This window comes from Myotis daubentonii, chromosome 1 (genome assembly GCF_963259705.1).
Source record: "Myotis daubentonii chromosome 1, mMyoDau2.1, whole genome shotgun sequence".
NCBI classification, from domain to species: Eukaryota; Metazoa; Chordata; class Mammalia; order Chiroptera; family Vespertilionidae; genus Myotis; species Myotis daubentonii.
Genome location: NC_081840.1, coordinates 78,609,015 through 78,627,993, shown reverse-complemented (window position 1 = coordinate 78,627,993; position 18,979 = coordinate 78,609,015). Strand labels below are relative to the sequence as shown.

Genomic DNA, 18,979 nt, shown 5'->3' with positions numbered 1-18,979 from the left:
TCTATCACTTTTAGTCCATCACAGCTTATTTACTTTCAGGCTTACTTACCATATTGTTCTATATAGACATTTATGCTAATATAATTTCAGCCATGCTGTATATAAGTTTGTGTCATGATTTTTTAGTCAGCATTTTAACAAACACATTTCAGTATTGTTACAAACTACTTATGAACACCCTTTCAAATGGCTACATATATTCCATCAAGTAACATGCATCCCATATTCAGCGTTTAAGTTTAGCTATTTTTTCAACTATTATAAATTGGATGATAAAGGTCCTTATTCATAAATCTGTTTTTATATGTAAATGTGAATTTATTCACATCTTTAAAGGTTTCTTCTCAAACACAGTCACACTCTGAAGCTGTAGAGGTTAGGGTTTCAACATATGAACCTAGGGGCAGGAGGACACAATTCAGTCCATAACATTTCTTGAGATTAACAGCATTGAACTTGCTTGGAAGCCCAGAGATTTAGCTAGTAAGTGCATGGTTGTTTAGAGCTGTTATGTTGAATACAGATGTGAACTTGTCTGTTTTCAGAGCCCTGTGATTTGTTCCTGGGAAGGGTTAGGTTAGCTTTCCATATTGTGCAACAGCTTAATAAACTGGGATAGATCACTCAGAAAATGGAAGAATTAAGACAAAAAAATGAACACTAGAGAAACAATGATTGGCTATTTTAGTCATGAGAGCCTAGAATAAAGTTTATGGCTCCCTGAGTGTGATCATCAGTTATTTATGTCAAAATACCATTTTGTAAAAACCGCCACAAGCTTTTTTCCCTCATAAGAGAAAGTCCCAATTCCCATGGTCTTACTGCACCATCCCACCTTACCTAGGCCCTCTGCTGTCTCTGCTGGTCACCTCTTTGTTCCACCCCAGGAGCAGTCCTCAACTAGTGACTGACAGGAGCTGGATGTGCCCCTGTGCTGGTAACAGACTGTCTGGTTTGTCTAGGACTTAGCAATTTGCTGGAATCTGGGCCTTTCAGTGTAAACCTGCAGTCCTAGAAACAGGGATTCTTGGTCACCCTAAGTCCAGTCCCTTGTCCTCCCTAGCCAGGTAGCTCAGTTGGTTGAAGCATCAACCCATACATCAAAAGATTTCAGATTCAATCCCAGTTGAGGGCCCATATGGGGATCAATCATTCAATTAATGTTTTTCTCTCACATCCATCTCTCTCTCTCTCTCTCTCTCTCTCTCTCTCTCTCTCTCTCTCTCTCTCTCATTCTGTCACTCTCACTCTCCCTTCCTTTCTCTCTAAAATCAATAAACATATCCTCAGGTGAGAATTAAGAAACAAAACTATTACTCAGAGTTCCTCAATAAAATTGACCTTCAGTTACCAATAGACATAACTCACTTGATAATGTTCCATTTATGGGCTATCTTCCCTTCTGTCCCACTCCTTCAACTCCCTAACATTGCTTCCCAAGGCCATCTCCAAAAAAAAACTACTTGATTTTTTAGTGTGATTCTGAGGTAGCCACCCCAAGACAACTATTGTTCCTTGATCTCCCCATAAGATAGAGGGAAGGTTTGGGATGAAAGGTGTGGGTTTAGAGAACGTTACTGAAGAAATGAGGTATTGCTGAAACAGTTACAATGAAACAAGTACCATAGGGTCTTTGGGCAGGTGGGGCTGGACAATATGGCCTGGAGTTCAAGAGATGTGAGGTATGGGCCCGATGAAAGATTTTTAAACAAAGAGGGGAGTGGCTGGACTTTTATCTGTTGGATCAGAGTCATTTGTGATGTGGGAAAACAACTTGCCTCCCAGAAATGCTGACACATCTGGTATATCTGATGAGGGGACAATTGCTGTTGCTTCAGGTGAGGAGCTGAAGGAAGAGGAGTTTGCAGCAGGTGGGGAAGGTGATAAGAACTTGGACCGGGGTGGTTGCAACAGGCTGGGGAAAGATAAGAAGAAAGGCCAATGCAATTTCTTTGTGGAAGAATAGATGTATGGAGAGAAGTACAGAGGTGACTCTCAGAAGACCACAGTGATATTCCTTGTTTGGGGCTGGGGAGGTGAGTCAGGCAAGTATCACTCAGGCATCTACCAGGGACCCAGCATTGCAGGGCAGCCCATTTGGGGAACTGGTCATGGAAAGGACATGAGCAGCTCTCTGCTTCCTGGTAAGTTTAAAGGATGGTAGGACACCTATCAGACACTTCAGTGGAACCCTCCCACGAAGGATGGGTGGAGTCAGATTCTAACATGGTTCATGGTGATTGTCTTCCCAGGTTCTCCCCCAGCTTTGGGTCCAGGAGAACGGAGGCCAGACAATGACTAGCATGTTCAGGGCCACGTCTTGGGCCTTTAAGGGTCTTCAATGCTCCTCAGTCCTTCTCTCAGCAAGAACGAGCAGCAAAACAGCAGATAGAAGCGGTCCACTGGCTGGGAAAGTGGCTGTGGTCACTGGGTCCACAAGCGGGTGAGTGAATGGGCGTCCATGTGATGAACAGATTTAGAGTCCCACCCCAGGGCAGGGGAAGTCCTTCTCACACATCCTTCCTGACACCCCCATCTCATTACACAGCTCTGGCATTTATCATTAACCCCAACTCAGTGTGTCTTCCTAAAACATCCCGTTTCTAAGTTCCAAGAATGATAAGATTTGGAAAATCAACTGCTTCTGGTGCAATCAGAGCAGTGTTTGAATCTAGTCTCTGCCACTTACTGGCTGGGTAACCCTAAGGTATTTAACTTATCATCATCAGGACAGCTCTCTCCCCATCCTTCATGGGCACGTGGCCATGGGCTTTTAGGGTCCTGGTCTAATAGGGAGAAGCCAGAGACCTATTGGCCTCTCAGACTTAGGGATTCCATTGACTGCAGAGTGTTCACTGGCAGTAGGGCACTGGACAAGGCGATGTCTCAAGATCAGCTCAGAGAGCTTACATAGATGACCCTCTCCTGGTCACATCTCTTCCTATGTACCTCCAATTCCACTTATCCTGTAACTGCCATAATGGGCCACATTCTTTAATGACTCATTACCACAGGCAGGAGGGGGGAATTCTGGTGTTCAGGGGCTCTGTCTTCCTTTTGACCTTTCATGGTCAAATTTAGATCGCTTTATTTTAGAACTGTTAATATCCCAGACTTCCACATCACCATGATGTTTTATTTTTTTTAAATATGTTTTTATTGATTTCAGAGAGAGGAAGGGAGAGGGATATAGAGTCAGAAACATTGATGAGAGAGAAACATCGATCAGCTGCCTCCCGCACCTCCCCTACTGGGGATGTGCCCGCTACCAAGGTACATGCCCTTGACCAGAATCGAACCTGGAACCCTTCAGTCTGCAGGCCGACGCTCTATCCACTGAGCCAAACCGGTCAGGGCCCCAATGATGTTTTAAATCTGCGTGTCCCCAATGCCCAGCCCTCATCACAAATGAGTAATTGAAAACTCTATGTTGCCCCAGCAGTTTCTATAAGAGAAGGGTCGTATGCCTTCTGCCCTTGCTCACAGGTACTCAACCAGCCCAAGTCAAGAGTGCTTCAGACCTCCTTAAGGTAAGGAGATGGAGAATGGAGGCAGAACATGTTCTCAGCATCAAAGTTTTTAAATTGCAGGACAGGAAAGTTTTAAGGCTTATAGAAAGTGCAATTTACACCAGAGGCCTGTGGCTAGAACCAAGGGAGAAAACACTGGGCAGTTAAAGATTCTCTGCCATTCACGCTGGATGCCCCGCACATGTACACGTGTTCTGAAGAATCATTACTTTTTAAAAATTCCCTTCAATTAAATTGTTATGAAAATTTTCTCATCCATATAATTATTGTACATATAGTTGTGAGAAGTAACTGGGTTAGTCTTGGTGAAAGCCTGATGTATAGAAAATGTTCAATAGTTCCTCTTTCCCACTCTAAAGATTTGGAGGCAGTTCTTGAACCACACTGTGGAACTCAATTTGTGTCTCATGATCAGCCTCCCAGGAGGAGGGTGGGGAGGGCTGAAGCCGCCATAGCCATCTCTGCCCTCAGGATTGGCTTTGCCATCGCCCGGCGTCTGGCCCAGGACGGGGCCCACGTGGTGGTCAGCAGCCGGAAGCAGCAGAACGTGGACCAGGCACTGGCAGCGCTGCAGGGGGAGGGGCTGAGCGTGTCTGGCACCGTGTGCCACGTGGGGAAGGCTGAGGACCGAGACCGGCTGGTGACCGCGGTGAGGAGATGGGTAGGGTTTGGAGGTAGAAAGAGGAAGAGAAGTTATTTTAAAAACATAACCTGATCAAATGAAGAAGCGAACAAGCGCAGGAATGAAGGCTGACCATGTGCTCGGCATTGGTTACTCCAGAGCCTGAACAGGTTTACAGATCTGGGTGGAGAGATGTTTTAAGTCTGATGAGGAGAGACAGCTCTCCACCCTCACTTGGTGTGGTCCCCTCCTGGATTTAGCCAAGCAGAGACCCAGGGAGAGCAAACAGGAAATACCTCCCACTGCAACAGAAAACTTCTTTTGCTTCCTGACCCTGGTCCTCATTGCCCCCTTCTCCCTGCAGGCCCTGAGACATTCTGGGAATGTTGACTTCCTGGTGTGTGTGGCAGGAGTCAATCCCTACGTGGGAAGTACCTTGGAGAGCAGTGAGGAAGTCTGGGACAAGGTGAGGTCTGGGGACACCAGGTAGGGCTGACTGGATGTCATTCTCACCCTCTGCACGACCCTCTTTCCATCTCAGCCCCCACACACCTTCCCCTCACAGACTCACTGGCACCGAGCAGGCCAGGTGCCTGGACTCTGACACTCAATTCCCCATCTGTGAGATGGAGGTAAGAGTGTCTGCAGTAAGCATGTCAAATTTATGGCCACCATGAGTTTGACATGCTTGCTACACTCTAGTTCTGATCCGCACTGTCCATGAGCTCCCAGTTTACTGGGAGGGCCCAACAGAGAACCAGATCATCACAATAAATGTGGGGCACAGAGAAGGGAATGACTCCCTTCCTTGCCTAAGAATGCTTCATGTCCAAGGCTTAAACCAGGGGTGGGCAAACTTTTTGACTCGAGGGCCACAATGGGTTCTTATACTGGACCGGAGGGCCGGAACAAAAGCATGGATGGAGTGTTTGTGTGAACTAATATAAATTCAAAGTAAACATCATTACATAAAAGGGTACGGTCTTTTTTTTTTTTAATTTTATTCATTTCAAATGGGCCGGATCCGGCCCGCGGGCCGTAGTTTGCCCATGGCTGGCTTAAACCCTGAAATCCAGCTGTATTAGTTTCAGAGGGCTGCTGTAACAAAGTACCACAGCCCAGGTGGCTTACACCAGAATTTATTGTCTCACAGTCTTGGAGGTCAGAAGGCATCAGCAGGGTTTGTTCCTTCCGATGGCTATGAGAGAATCTATTCATGCCACTCCCCTAGCTGCTGGTGGTTTGCTGGCAATCTTTGATGTTGCTTGGCTTATAGAAAGAAGCATCACTCCAACCTCTGCCTTCATCTTCGCATGGTATTCTCAATGTGGGTGTGTGCCCGCGCAGGCGCGCCTGCAAACTTGCCTTCTTAAGACACCATACATTTTGAATTAGGGCCCATTCTATGACCTCATTTTTAACTACGTCTGCAATGACTCTAGTTCCAAATAAGGTCACATTATAAGGTACTAGGAGTTATGACTTTAACATAGAGTTTGGGTGGTACACTATTCAGCTTATAATACCAACCTTCCCCAGACTCAATTGGCCAGTGCCACCTCAGACCCAGATGGGACATTTTTGTCTAACCAATACCCTTACAGACACAGGGAGACATCCTGCAGACTCTGGGTCTTATGCCTGCAAAGGCTTCCTGAGCCCCATATTCCAGCTTTTTCAGGGTGCCTCCCCCCGCCCCCCATGTATGTCAAAGAAAGCCAGCACTCTCCCCACTTCCCATTGTCAGAAGCCATCACGCCCATGTTCTAATGTGGTGTATTTGCTAATACAGTGAGAACATGCACTGGACTGAGTGTCTCTCCTCCCCCACCCTCATTTGCTCTGATTTCAGATCTTGAATGTCAATGTGAAGGCCCCAGCCCTGCTGCTGAGCCAGCTGCTGCCCCACATGGAGAACAGGGGGTGAGGGCAGGGAAGGGGAGAGGGATGGAGACATTAAGTGTCAAATATGAAGCAGAGGTGGTAAACAAGATCCAGGTATTGAGTTAGATCTTTCTTCTGGGCAGCAGGCTTAGCTGAGACAGTAACACAGGAGAAGTGAGAATTTGACTTTCAGACTCTATCCATTAGTGTCATTCTCTCATAGCTAGAATGCCCATGGAATCTGGCAAGGACTCTACTAGTAGCACAATAAGGGATCTACAGACAGAAAGGTCAGAGTCCTCACAGCTGTCCTGGAATCAGAGGAATGCAAGTGGTCTCTCTAGACTAGTGAAAGTTTAACTTCATATTTCTAGGTCACAAAAGAGAAAAAAAATCCTGTCTTCTTGCATGAATACCCAGTTTCTAGAGTGCCCAGAAATCGGCAGGGACTGGAAGAAAGAAATGGAATTCTAATGACAGGAAGGCCCAGAGTTCCCATAACTGTCCTGGAGTTGGGGAACTGAAAGTGGCCTCTCTTAGGCTGCATGCAGCAGGTCAGGGCACAAAAGTCCAGGTTGATGGCCCTGAGGCACCCTGTAGGCTGTCCATAATAAGGGTAGTGGAGTTTCAAAGTCCACTCAACTCTTATCTCTCAAACTTTTTTACTCTTGGGCTAGCCATGTCCTCCATTACCTTCCCCATCATCCCTGCTCCGTGTGTGTTGCACAGAGCAACCTTTAGATCCAGGGTGAGTGAAGAGAAGAGGTCAGAGACAAGGCTGGACAAGCAGGATGTTGCTAAATTATGGATAGCCTTGAATGTTGTGATAAGGAATTTTGTCAACATTTAGGAGACAAAGGTGAAAGTTATATGATAGTTGGTTATAATTATTTTAGGCATACGTCATCTTCTTCCTAAATTAAAAGAGAGCATGAAGAGTAAACACTTGAGGAATAATGAAAGCATCTTGATTTAGACACTGAAGGAAAGGGAATGAGTAGGTAAAGGGGAAAAGAGAGGCAAGAGTGCAGATTTCTCAAGAGGACCAAACAGGTTCCAGAAGGAAATTTTAGTCTACAGGATCTGATGTAACAGGAAACTGGAAGGTAGAGAAGTGAGGTCTGAACAAGGGTCATTAGACTTGGTGACTGAGGATCCTTAAGAAAAACTTTTCCAGAGGATTTTGGGGTAGGGTTCTGGGGGGCATGGAGCTTCTGAGATTAAGATTCCAAAGGATCTGGGATGTACTTTGAATATTATTCTTAAGCATGTCTAGTATAGAACATCCTCAAAGCCAGTAAATCGAACAATAGTCTAGAATAAAGGCAAATGTTGGCTGTATTTGATAAAAGTGTTCATACTAGCTCTCCTTAATGGATTGAGCATCCAAGTGTGGATGAAAACATAAACTTGGTCCTGGTCCTCAGGATGCTCTAGGCCAGAGGAGATAGGCTGAAGGAAGGCAGGAGCAGGCTCTAATCTGAACCTAAATTTCTTCAACTCACTTTCATGGCCCACCGCCCCACTTCCTTTCATGCCCCTAATGTGTCTATTTGCCTCACTTATATGTGGCTCCATCGTATTTATCCCATCTTTCTCTTCCCAGGGGAAGCTCTGTGGTTCTGGTCTCCTCAGTTTTGGCATATGTACCAGCAGCTGTAAGTATAACCTTCCATGACGCTACATGAAAACGAAGGAAACAGCCCCATTTGCCAAGAAACATGGAGAGGGCCAGGAAGATCCCAGAATAGGCCATTGCTGGTGGGGCACACCTACACCCACATTTGATCAATGGGTGTCTCAGACCCTCCTTCTCGAGAAAGGACTCACATGACAGGCTTTTAACCTTTCTTTGTGAGATTCTCACTTATCTCTGCATTGCTGAAGAGATACATTTATACGCACAGGCCTAGGGATCCAATAGAAGCTCTCCTCCTCAGTTACTTATTTGCCATCCACTTCCCTTTGTGTTCACAGAGGCTAGGGGCTTACAATGTCAGTAAAGCAGCCATTCTGGGACTCACCAAGACCCTGTCATTGGAGCTGGCACCAAAGGATATCCGGGTGAACTGCCTAGTTCCAGGACTAATTGACACAGCCTTCAGCAAAGTGGTAAGGACCAAAGACAACTTCTGCTTCTGCCACACTGAGTGCCAGGGTCCCTTCCCCTACCAGGCCATGTCCCAGAGTCACCTGGCCCTGTGGCCTCTTGTTCTGATGCTCTGGTCCACCACCTTTGGGATCAGCAGCAGAATCAGGATTGTAGTCCTCTGTGAGGGACAAGCCCAGAGTGTCCCCCAGAACTCCCTCCACAAAGGTGTTTATAGTGTAGTGCCATTGTGATTCCATCTGGATGAGCAGCACTAACCTTCTGACTTTTCCTTTAGCTGTTTGAGGATCCAGTCTTTTGGAACCATTTGAAGGGAAGCCATGGAATACAGAGGTAGGTTGTGCATGAGGCAGTGTTCTTTGTAGATCTGGGTTCATGTAACTTCAGACCTTCATGATGAATAAAGATCACCATCACCTCTCTGCATTCCTCTTTCTGAGATTTGAGCCCTGGGGTGAGTAAAAGTCCCTATAGAGCCCACATATCTCCACTTGCAGCCTTTCTCTCATGACCATGGGGGTCTTGACTTCCCAGCATCTGACAGGAGCCCAGGGCTCACGGGAAGCATCATCACTCTCACCCACCTCCTCTTTCCATACAGAGTGGGTCAGCCTGAGGACTGTTCGGGGCTGGTGTCCTTCCTCTGCTCTCCAGATGCCAGCTACATCACCGGTGAGAGCATTGTGGTGGCCGGCTTCTCACCCCACCTCTGAAGGACATGAGCTCGAGCTCGGGCTTGCCTCTCATTGTAGAAGCGCCCTGTGCCTCTGGGGCCACCATGTTGGGACACCTCTATAAATGATGAGCCTGTGCTTCAAATACACACTTTAAGTTCAACATAATCAGAGTATGAAACAATAAAGAACATCAGAAAAGAAAGTTTACAGCATGAAACTGTCATTAATGTTTTCACTTTTCTTCAGCCCTTGCCCACCTTGGTAATTAGGAACTATGGTCTGAGAGAGCATGGTTACCAGGAGATCAGAGTTCTCAGGGATGAAAGTCTGGGCCATTCCATGAGGGATGAGCAACCTAGACTAGAGGACTTGCTGACTAAGGGTGAGGGGAATTTAGAAAGGGTGTAGACTGAGCTCATTTGTAGCTGCGGGTAATTCCTGGCACACTGACTTTCTCAAGCACCTGCATCTCCCATCACCATGGGAGATTGCTTGGATGTACACAGAAACAACCCAGAAATACAGGGGAGTTCATGTGAGGAGAGGCATCCCTCTCCAACAGAGGAATAGAATGGATGAATCAATGCTGAGCCTCCCCAGGTGGTTTTTCAGGGTGTCAGGCAAGAATGAGACTCTGGACAGGCCAGTGTGGTTCAGTGGTTGAGCATCAACCTATGAACCAGGAGGTCACAGTTTGCTTCCAGGTCAGGGCACATGCCCAGGTTGCTAGCTCAATCCCCAGAGTGGGGCGTGTAAGAGGCAGCCAATCAATGATTTTCTCACATCGTTGATGTTTCTATCTCTCTCTTTCCCTTCTTCTCTGAAATCAATAAAAATGTACATTAAAAAAAGAATGAGGGGAAAAACAAGATGGCGGCATAGGTAAACACCAGAGATTGCTGCCTCGCACAACCACTTCAAAAATACAACAAAAAGTCGGAACGGACATCATCCAGAACCACAGGAAGGCTGGCTGAGTGGAAATTCTACAACTAGAAGGAAAGAGAAAAGCATACCGAGACTCAGAGGAGGTGTGGTGCAGAAGTAAAATACAAAGGTGCAGAGGTGCATGTGAAGAGGGCTGGTGGCTGAGGACACGATTGTCTTTTTCAATCAGGAGGGAGTCTCAGGCTCTGAGCTCCAGTTCTAGGTGTGTCTCTGGGGACCCAGACTCATACAGGAGAAACTGGACTGTCTACAATAGGTCTGAACTCGAGGGCAGCTTTCTCTCGGAGGCACAGCGATTGTCAGGACCTCTGAAGGCAGGACTGAGAGCAGCCATATTGCTCCCTCCACCTGCCCTGTTGATCCCCTGGGACCCCTCCCCTCCCAAACCTTGCATGGAGGCTTTTGCATATGAAAGGCCCGGCCCTTTATAATCTGAAAATTACTTAACAAACTGCAGCTGCCCCAAGGCCCCAGGGCAACTTGCATCACTTTACAGCTGGCTTCTGCTGGGTAGCCTCAGGCAGAGGCTAGATTAGCACCTCCTTAGATCCAAGAGCCAGTGTACCCAGTGGTCAGAGTGGGACCATGCAATTACAACTCCTCAGATCCATAAGGGACACACTCAGGGGGCAGACTCAGTGAGCACCAAAGCCCCATTGAAGCAAGTCTTGCCCCAGAAGGGTGTCTTCAGCACAGAAGTTCTCCCACCGTAGACACAGCTGATTCTCACAGCCAATTGGCCTGGAGGTCAATTCCTCCCAGTGATACCTACAACAATCAAGGCTTAATTACAACAAGACTGTGCACAAAGACCACAAGGGGGTGCACCAAGAGTGTCTACCTCAGGTAATTGGGGAGACTGAGCCACTGTGCCCTATAGAACACTTAGCACAGAAAGGCACTCTATCGACACAGCGAAGCATAAAAAATGCCAAGACAAAGAAAAAGGACACAAATGACAGAAATGGAGGAAAGCAAACTACTGGATATAGAGTTCAAAACCACACTTTTAAGGTTTTTCAAGAATTTTCTAGAAACTGCCAATAAACTTAATGAGATCTACAAGAAATCTAGTGAGACCCTCGATGTTGTGATAAAGAACCAACTAGAAATTAAGCATACACTGACTGAAATAAAGAATATTATACAGACTCCCAACAGCAGACTAGAGGATAGCAAGAATCAAGTCAAAGATTTGAAATACGAAGAAGCAAAAAGCACCCAACCGGAAAAGCAAAATGAAAAAAGAATCCAAAAATACGAAGATAGTGTAAGGAGCCTCTGGGACAGCTTCAAGCATACCAGCATCCGAATTATAGGGGTGCCAGAAGAAGAGAGAGAGCAAGATATTGAGGGCAGTCGGGGCGATCGGGCCAGCAGGAGAGGGCAGTTTGGGTGACTGGCCGGCAGGGGAGGGCAGTTGGGGGTGGACAGGCCAGCAGGGGAAGGTAGTTGGGGGCAACTGGTCTGGCAGGGGAGGGCATTTAGGGGTGATCAGGCCTGCAGGGGAGGGAGGGCAATTGGGGGGGGACCAGGCCTGCAGGGTAAAGCAGTTGGGGGTGACCAGGCTGACAGGGGTGGGCAGTTAGGGCCAACCAGGTCAGCAGGGGAGGGAAGTTGGGGGGGACCAGGCCTGCAGGGGAGCAGTTAGGCATCGATCAGGCTGGCAGGGGAGTGGTTAGGGGGTGATGAGTCTGGCAGGTAGAAGGGGTTAGGGGCAATCAGGCAGGCAGGCAGGTGAGCGGTTGGGAGCCAGCAGTCCCGGATTGTGAGAGGGATGTCCTACAGGGATCGGGCCTAAACCGGCAGTCAGACATCCCACAAGGGTCCCAGATTGGAGAGGGTGAAGGCTGGGACAACCCACCCCCCCTCAGTGCACGAATTTCATGCACCAGGCCTCTAGTTTAAAAATAAACGGCACCACGGACCTGGTGCTAACAAACCAACGCCCGGCTTCCCCCAAGTGGGACACAGGCTCAGCCACCATCCCAGAGCGAGGAATACCCCACCAAATCACAGCCAACGCTGCCAAGACCCCATGGTGTAAAATGTGGCCCACAGCCCAGTCCAGCCCGGAAATGGTTGCTGTGGGCACAGGGTAATGATGTCACATAGCAATGCCTGGCTTCCTCTCCCTAGCAACTAGCTTCCTTGGAGTTTCTTTAGCCCAGAAACCCGACTTGCTTTATAACCAGGTGCAAACATTTTACAGTTTAACCAAATGTTTGTGAAGCTATTTCCTGTGCCTCATCTCATTTGATCCTCACAGAAATCTTGGAGTAGGTAGATAGGAGACTCAGTAGAATCCTATCTTCATTTCACTAGCAAGACACAAATAGTGATATTAAAATATTTCTTCTAATTAATGTCCTTTCAATGTGCATGAATCCATGCACCGGGACACTAGTAGAAATATAAAAACTTCAGGGGCAGGCTGACTTAATCCTTGAACCTAGACCTGAAAACTCAGGAAGGTTGGCCACTCAGATAAGGGAGTCTTCTGACTCACCCATTCTGCAAAAGGTCCCACAGACAGCATAGGTTTTAAACTGGACATTGAACCTGCCTGTCACTTCGTCAACTTCATCCATGCTCATCTGGATGGTGTGGTCCTTGGTGTCAATAATGCATTTGCTGGCAGAGCATTTGCATGTACAGGTCCACAACTTGCCAGTGTCGTTCTGCATGTGGAGGTCACACCTGGTGACACCATGACCTGAGCAGTTTCTTGATTTATTTCCTCAGCTCTGTGACCTGAGCCTAGGTTGCACCAACAACAGCTTCTGAGAACAAGACAATAGGGCTAAATGCTTTCTTCCATGGCAACAGTCCTGATTGGAGCACTTCGCATATATTAAACCACTCTGCTAACTTGGATCAGGTGTTTAACTAGAGTGAATGGTACTGAGTGCAGTCCCAGTGCCCATTCCCATGACTCACAGTCTTATGGGGCTGCTTGCTTCATCAAGAAGAGGTGACTGTATGTGTTGTGACCCACAGGTTGAGAACCGCTACTCTAGGGCTTCGGGCATCTTTTCCCCCTCCCACCAACATTTCCTCTCCTTCCCCCGCCTCTGGAGCCTAGCATAAGGGACAGCCCTCAGCTCCCACCACAGTCCTGTAGTGCCCACACACACCATCTTCCTTCTCCCTGCCTGTCGCCTCCTCTCCAGGCTAGTGATTTGGATGGAGTAGCTTAAGATTTGAATTTTAGAACAAATGCAGAAACCCAATGCTCTGGTAGTCCAGTGGGGCCTGAAAAGGGGCTAGCAGCCCCAGGGTCATGTGGCAGTCTTCAGCTTCTTATTGCTCCTTGTCAGGCTTTGCCAGAACTGTCCTAGGCCCTGAGTCTACGTGCTGCTTAAAAAATGATCTAGAGCCCTGGCCAGTGAGGCTAAATGGTTAGAGCATTGGCCCACACACGGGAGGGTCTCAGGTTGAATTCCAGGTCAAGGGCATGTACCTGGGTTACAGGTTCGAGGCCCGGCCCGGGTCAAGGTACATACAGGAGGCAACCAATCAATGTGCCTCTCTCACATCGATGTTTCTCTCTCTCCCTCCTTTCCTCCCTTCCTCCCTTGCATTTTCTCTAAAAGTGTGGGGGAAAATATCCTTGGGTGAGGTTACCAACAACAAAAAAGTGATCCAGAAACCAGAGAGAATGGAGGGGGGTGAGGGGGGAGTGTGTTCAAGGGTTACCTAATGAAGACACGAGCCCGGAAACCAAATCTGACCTGAGGACAAGGACCAGTGGTGTGTCTGTAATAAAGGTGAAACTGTCAGTCTTTCCCAAGTTTTTCAGAGGTCTCCTGAATAGAGGCCCATCCCATTGCTGCCAACCCTGAAAACCACCCTTCCTGTCAACAGCCTGAGGTCACCACTGTCACACGTGTCTGAAGTCCAGCAAGAGAAATGAGTTACTTGGCCTTAGAATGTACTTTAGCTAATGCTTGAGTCATTACCGATGAAACAGTAGCTGCTGGATGTGGTATGTGTGTCCCAACATTCATGAGTCCCTACATGGCGCTTTCTGCTTACAACAGGATCACGGTACCCCCTCATTCCTACCCAAGACTTTATTCTGGTGGGGAGAGGCACTAGGATCACCACAAAATATCTGTGCAATACAAGTCAACTTTCCCTCTTTTCTTGTTGCTTATCAGCACAAGGGTCTCAGTGGTAGGCGAGGTGAAAGGAAACCCATCTCCAAGGATGGGATTCTGACCTTAGACATATACCCGGGGAGATGAATGCCAGTCACTCTGAACACATTCAGGGCCGCTCCTGCCTGAGCATATGCTGGCCCCAACCAGGCAGGGACCCGCCAAGATCCCAGTGATCAGGAGGTCAGCACAAGAGGGGGCTCTCCATAGGGAACCCGGGGCAGGATCCTCAGTCACTATTTGTTCAGGAGCACGAAGCCAGGGTCAGACCTGGAAGTGTGAAGGTGCACCCCTTCCCCTGCCCCCAGCAACAAGGATCACAGCAAGGCCAGCAGCCACATCACCTTGAAGTCAAGCAAGCAAGTGACCGCCATTGCTCCACCCATCCTCTGGGTAGGACCAGGACAGCCCCAGAATTGAGGGCAGAGGAGAAGGTGGAATGGTGCTGTTTGGCAAATATTCCTGACAGGGTGACAGAGCCACAAGGAAAGGGAGCTGGGAGGCTGGGACAAGTCTTTCCTGATGGGGAGCAAGCTATGGGTGTGATTTGGGTGCATAGAGAGAGGCTGGCTGCCCACCTCACCCAGCTCACCCCCTCCAAGGACAGGGTTCAGGGACTCTCCATGGAGAAGTCTGTATTGAGGCAATATGTGCTGTAGTTCAAAAAATATATAGGCTTTAGGGACCAAATGAATTGCTCTAAAGACATAACTCTTCACTTAGTAGCTGTGTGGCCTCGGGCAGTGGTTCTCAAAGTGTGGCCCGTGGTCCAGTAGCAGCAGCCTTGCCTGGGAATTTACAGAAACGCGAATTCCTGGGCCCCAGCCCCGACTTCAGAGTCTCACTCTGGAGGTGAGGTCCTGCACAGGATATTGGATCAGCTCTCCAGGTGACTCGCCAGTGTGCTAAAGTGTGAGAACCACTAATCTGGGACGTTGGTACCAACCATTTCAGTGCACAGTGTTCCCATCTGTAAAATGCAGACAATGATGCTTACCTCATAGGGCTATTGTGAGGATTAAGAGAGACACTGCAGCTAGCCAGTGTGGTTCAATGGTTGGGTGTCGACGCATGAGCCAGGAGGTCACTGTTCTAATCAGGGTCAGGGCACCTGCCCAGGTTTGGGGCTCAATCCCCAGTAGGGAGCGTGCAGGAGGCAGCTGTTTGTTGATTCTCTCTCATCATTGATGTTTCTATCTCTCTCTCCCTTTCCCTTCCTCTCTGAAATCAACAAAAACATTTAAAAAAGAGAGAGATAGAGACACTGCAAATACAGAACGTAGCACAGGGCTTGGTACATAGTAAGCCTTCAATGAAAGTCAGTTATTACTGTTATATCCCATTTAATCTGTAAAACAAAATATCCAGGACCTAGTGTTGCCCTCTTCTGGGGTCACCTAGTCAGTGTCATTGTGAAGCAACCCAGTGTTGACAGGTAGATACCAGCTGCACCTGCCCCTGCGGGGACAGGGGGTGTTCAGTGTGTAGCCAGGGAGGGGGAGGTGCCAGGAGGTACCACGGTTCAGGCCTCAGCTGGGAACTACCAGCTGTGTGAAGGTGTCAGGGTAAAGCTTCCCTGTGCTTGTCCCACACTACGAGCAGGCACATGTTGGCTGCTCAGTCTTCACTGCAAGGAGGAATTGACCTCAACTTCTCTATGTCTCACCACCACCACCTATTCCAGGGTTGTTGGAAAGCTACGATCCAGTAATAGATTGGACAGGCAAATGTGCAAACACAGCCCATGAGGGGCTAACCTCATGGTGTGAACGCCCTTCTTTCTCCACCTAGCATTGTGCAGGGACAGGTTCTGGTCTCTATGGTTACCAAGAGCAGCCTTGCCCAGGAGGACCTGGAGTGTAAACAGCAGTGAGTCTGTGTTGCCATGTCTGGAAGGAGGCATAGCACAGGGGTGAGGGAGAGGGTGGAGCACCTGCTGGCTCCCTGGGGCAGAGGGAAAAGCCTCTTTACCTGAAAATAAATTTTACAGATACACAAATCTCCCTGCATTTTTTCTTGGCACACAGAATTTTTTTTTAATTTTCTTTATTGATTAAGATATTACATATGTGTCCTTATCCCCCCATTCTCCCACCCCGACCCCACTCCCATTCATGCCCTCACCCCCTGGCGTCTGTGTCCATTGGTTATGCTTATATGCATGCACACAAGTCCTTTGGTTGATCTCTCCCCCTTCCCCCCACCCTCCCCTGTCTTCCCTCTGAGGTTTGACAGCCTGATCAATGCTTCTCTATCTCTGGATCTGTTTCTGTTCATCAGTTTATGTTGTTCATTATAACCCACAAATGAGATCATGTGATATTTATCTTTCTCTGACTGGCTTATTTCGCTTAGCATAATGCTCTCCAGCTCCATCCATGCTGTTGCAAATGGTAGGAGTTCCTTTTTACAGCAGCTTAGTATTCCATTGTGTAGATGTACCACAGGTTTTTAATCCACTCATTTGCTGATGGGCACTTAGGCTGTTTCCAAATCTTAGCTATTGTAAATTGTGCCGCTATGAACATAGGGGTGCATGTATCCTTTCTGATTGGTGTTTCTAGTTTCTTGGGATATATTCCTAGAAGTGGGATCACTGGGTCAAATGGAAGTTTTTTGAGGAAACCATACTGTTCTCCACAGTGGCTGCACCAGTCTGCATTCTCACCAGCAGTGCACGAAGGTTCCTTTTTCTCCACATCCTTGCCAGCATTTGTCATTTGTTGAATTGTTTTTTGTTTGTTTGTTTGTTTGTTTGTTTGTTTTTTGTTTGTTTTTTAAATATATTTTATTGATTTTTTACAGAGAGGAAGGGAGAGAGATAGAGAGTTAGAAACATCGATGAGAGAGAAACATCGATCAGCTGCCTCCTGCACATCTCCCACTGGGGATATGCCCGCAACCCAGGTACATGCCCTTGACCGGAATCGAACCTGGGACCTTTCAGTCCGCAGGCAGACGCTCTATCCACTGAGCCAAACCGGTTTCGGCATTTGTTGAATTGTTGATGATAGCCATTCTGACAGGTGTGAGATGGTACCTTATTGTCGTTTTGATTTGCATCTCTCAGATGATTAGTGACTTTGAGCATGTTTTCATATGTCTCTTGGCCTTCCTTATGTCCTCTTTCAAAAAGTATCTACTTAGGTCAGTTGCCCATTTTTTGATTGGGTTGTTTATCTTCCTCTCAAAAAATGTTTTTAATTTTTTTTTATTGATTTCAGAGAGGAAGGGAGAGGGAAAGAGAGATAGAAACATCAATGATAAGAGAGAATCATTGATTGGCTGCCTCCTGCACACTCCCTACCGGGGATCAAGCAACCCTGGCATGTGCCCTTGACAGGAATCAAACCCAAGACCCTTCAGTCCTCAGGCTGATGCTCTATCCACTGAGCCAAACCAGCTAGGGCGGCACACAGAATTTTGAACTGTCATTTCTGTTTTTTTTCTAAGATGTCACTTTTAAAATATTTTTTCAATTTTTCTGTTTTCATCAGGCACAGTCAACTTGATGTTAATCTGTCTTTAACACATGCTAATTTCCCCTTTAATAAGGAAGCTCTGTGATAATTAGCAATTGCAGCTGCAAGAGGTGAGATTCCTCCCTGGAGAATAAAATGGGTGAGCTACTACGTCCAGAGTAAACATCAGAAATGGAGAAGCATAAAGCTGGATGTCCTGTATTCACATACATCCCATAACTGTGGCTTAACCACTAGGTCTTGACCAGCAGCTTCCAAACAGGGGTGTGGGTAATGACCGCAATTTGCTGTGTCCTCCGGTAATCTTTTTGTACAGATACAAACCGTTTTTGTGAGATGGAACAGATTTGTCTCTTCATATCTGATGTTCTGGACGACTCTGGCCTTGACTCTCAGCCTCTCCAAGCCCCAGCTCCACTCTCTGCTGTGGGGCCAGCCTGCACTGCTTGGAGAATCTCGGGGTCCTAACCCCACCTCCCACCCACATGTGCACAGGGGCTATGACTTAGAGCAAGTTGTGATAAAATAGACTTACAGCAGTGCCCTCATCGAAAGTAACCTGGCGGGGGTCTCTACCTCTTGAGCATCTTACCCCTGCCGTCACCCACGGCCCAAAGGTATGGGCTCCTAGACCACTGGCCTGGAATCAGCCTCTCTTTCCCTGATCCTCTGATCTTCTGCTCCCTGCGCCAGTCCTTTCAAGCACACAAATAAGCTCATCTGTGTGAGGCAGGGTACCTCAGTGCGCACCCAAATCTAGCACAGCCTCATGGCTGCCTGGGTGGTTAGAGTATTTCCCCACCCCAGGAAGCATCCGGGCTCTTTCTCTCACCTCCATTGGATGATGCAGAAGGCCCAACCCCTTAGCCTAACCCCCAAACCACCCTGTTTCAATCACCAGCCTCCATAAGCAAGTAGACTTAGGAGGGAGTAGGGGGCATCAGAAGATGCTGAACTTTCAGGGTCATGAATACCCACCGCTTTCAGAATCTCACAAAGCTATTGTCCTGCGGTGGGGACGGTGGGTGGAGAATGGATATCCATGCTACATTTTCTGAGGATTCACAGTTCCTAAGGCCCATCTTTGGGTCCCTCAGTCCATGAACCTCAGGTTAAAAATCCCTGTTCCTGCCCTAGTTTGGCTCATTGGTTGGAGTGTCAGCCTGCAGAATGAAGGGTCTCAGATTCGATTCTGGTCAAGGGCACATACCTCCGTTGCAGGCTCAATCCTCAGCCCTGGTCAGGAATGCAAGCGGGAGGCAACCAATCCATGTGTCTCTTTCACATTGATGTTTCTCTCTGTCTCTGTCTCTCCCCCTCCCTTCCACTCTCTCTAAAAATCAATGGAAAAGCCCTACCCAGTTTGGCTCAGTGGACATCAGCATGCAGAATGAAGGGTCCCAGGTTCAATTGTGATCAAGGGCACATGCCCGGTTGGGGGCTCGATCCCCAGTAGGGGGCGTGCAGGAGGCAGCCGATCAATGATTCTCTCTCATCATTGATGTTTCTACCTCTCTCTCCCTCTCCCTTCCTCTCTCAATAAAAATATTTTTTTAAAAATCA

At 47.8% G+C, this 18,979-nt stretch overlaps 1 protein-coding gene across 1 annotated transcript; it reads left to right on the top strand.

Moving 5' to 3' along the window:
- Positions 1 to 2,256: 2,256 nt before the first annotated feature.
- Positions 2,257 to 9,023, top strand: LOC132225414 (dehydrogenase/reductase SDR family member 2, mitochondrial-like). The gene is made up of 8 exons (XM_059680603.1): positions 2,257 to 2,443; positions 4,002 to 4,179; positions 4,517 to 4,618; positions 6,005 to 6,075; positions 7,643 to 7,694; positions 8,014 to 8,148; positions 8,424 to 8,479; positions 8,748 to 9,023. Exons 1-8 carry the CDS (start codon positions 2,295 to 2,297, stop codon positions 8,857 to 8,859), a joined length of 855 nt encoding a protein of 284 aa, XP_059536586.1. The 5' UTR covers positions 2,257 to 2,294; the 3' UTR covers positions 8,860 to 9,023.
- The last annotated feature ends 9,956 nt before the right edge of the window (positions 9,024 to 18,979 follow it).

Bases quoted from the DNA above. Each gene is read 5' to 3' on its own strand.
- LOC132225414 (XM_059680603.1), top strand. From the start codon at position 2,295: ATGACTAGCATGTTCAGGGCCACGTCTTGGGCCTTTAAGGGTCTTCAA. The intron at 7,695-8,013 runs GTAAGTATAACC...TTGTGTTCACAG, and splicing joins TGGCATATGTACCAGCAGCT to AGGCTAGGGGCTTACAATGT. The intron at 8,480-8,747 runs GTAGGTTGTGCA...CTTTCCATACAG, and splicing joins GGAAGCCATGGAATACAGAG to AGTGGGTCAGCCTGAGGACT.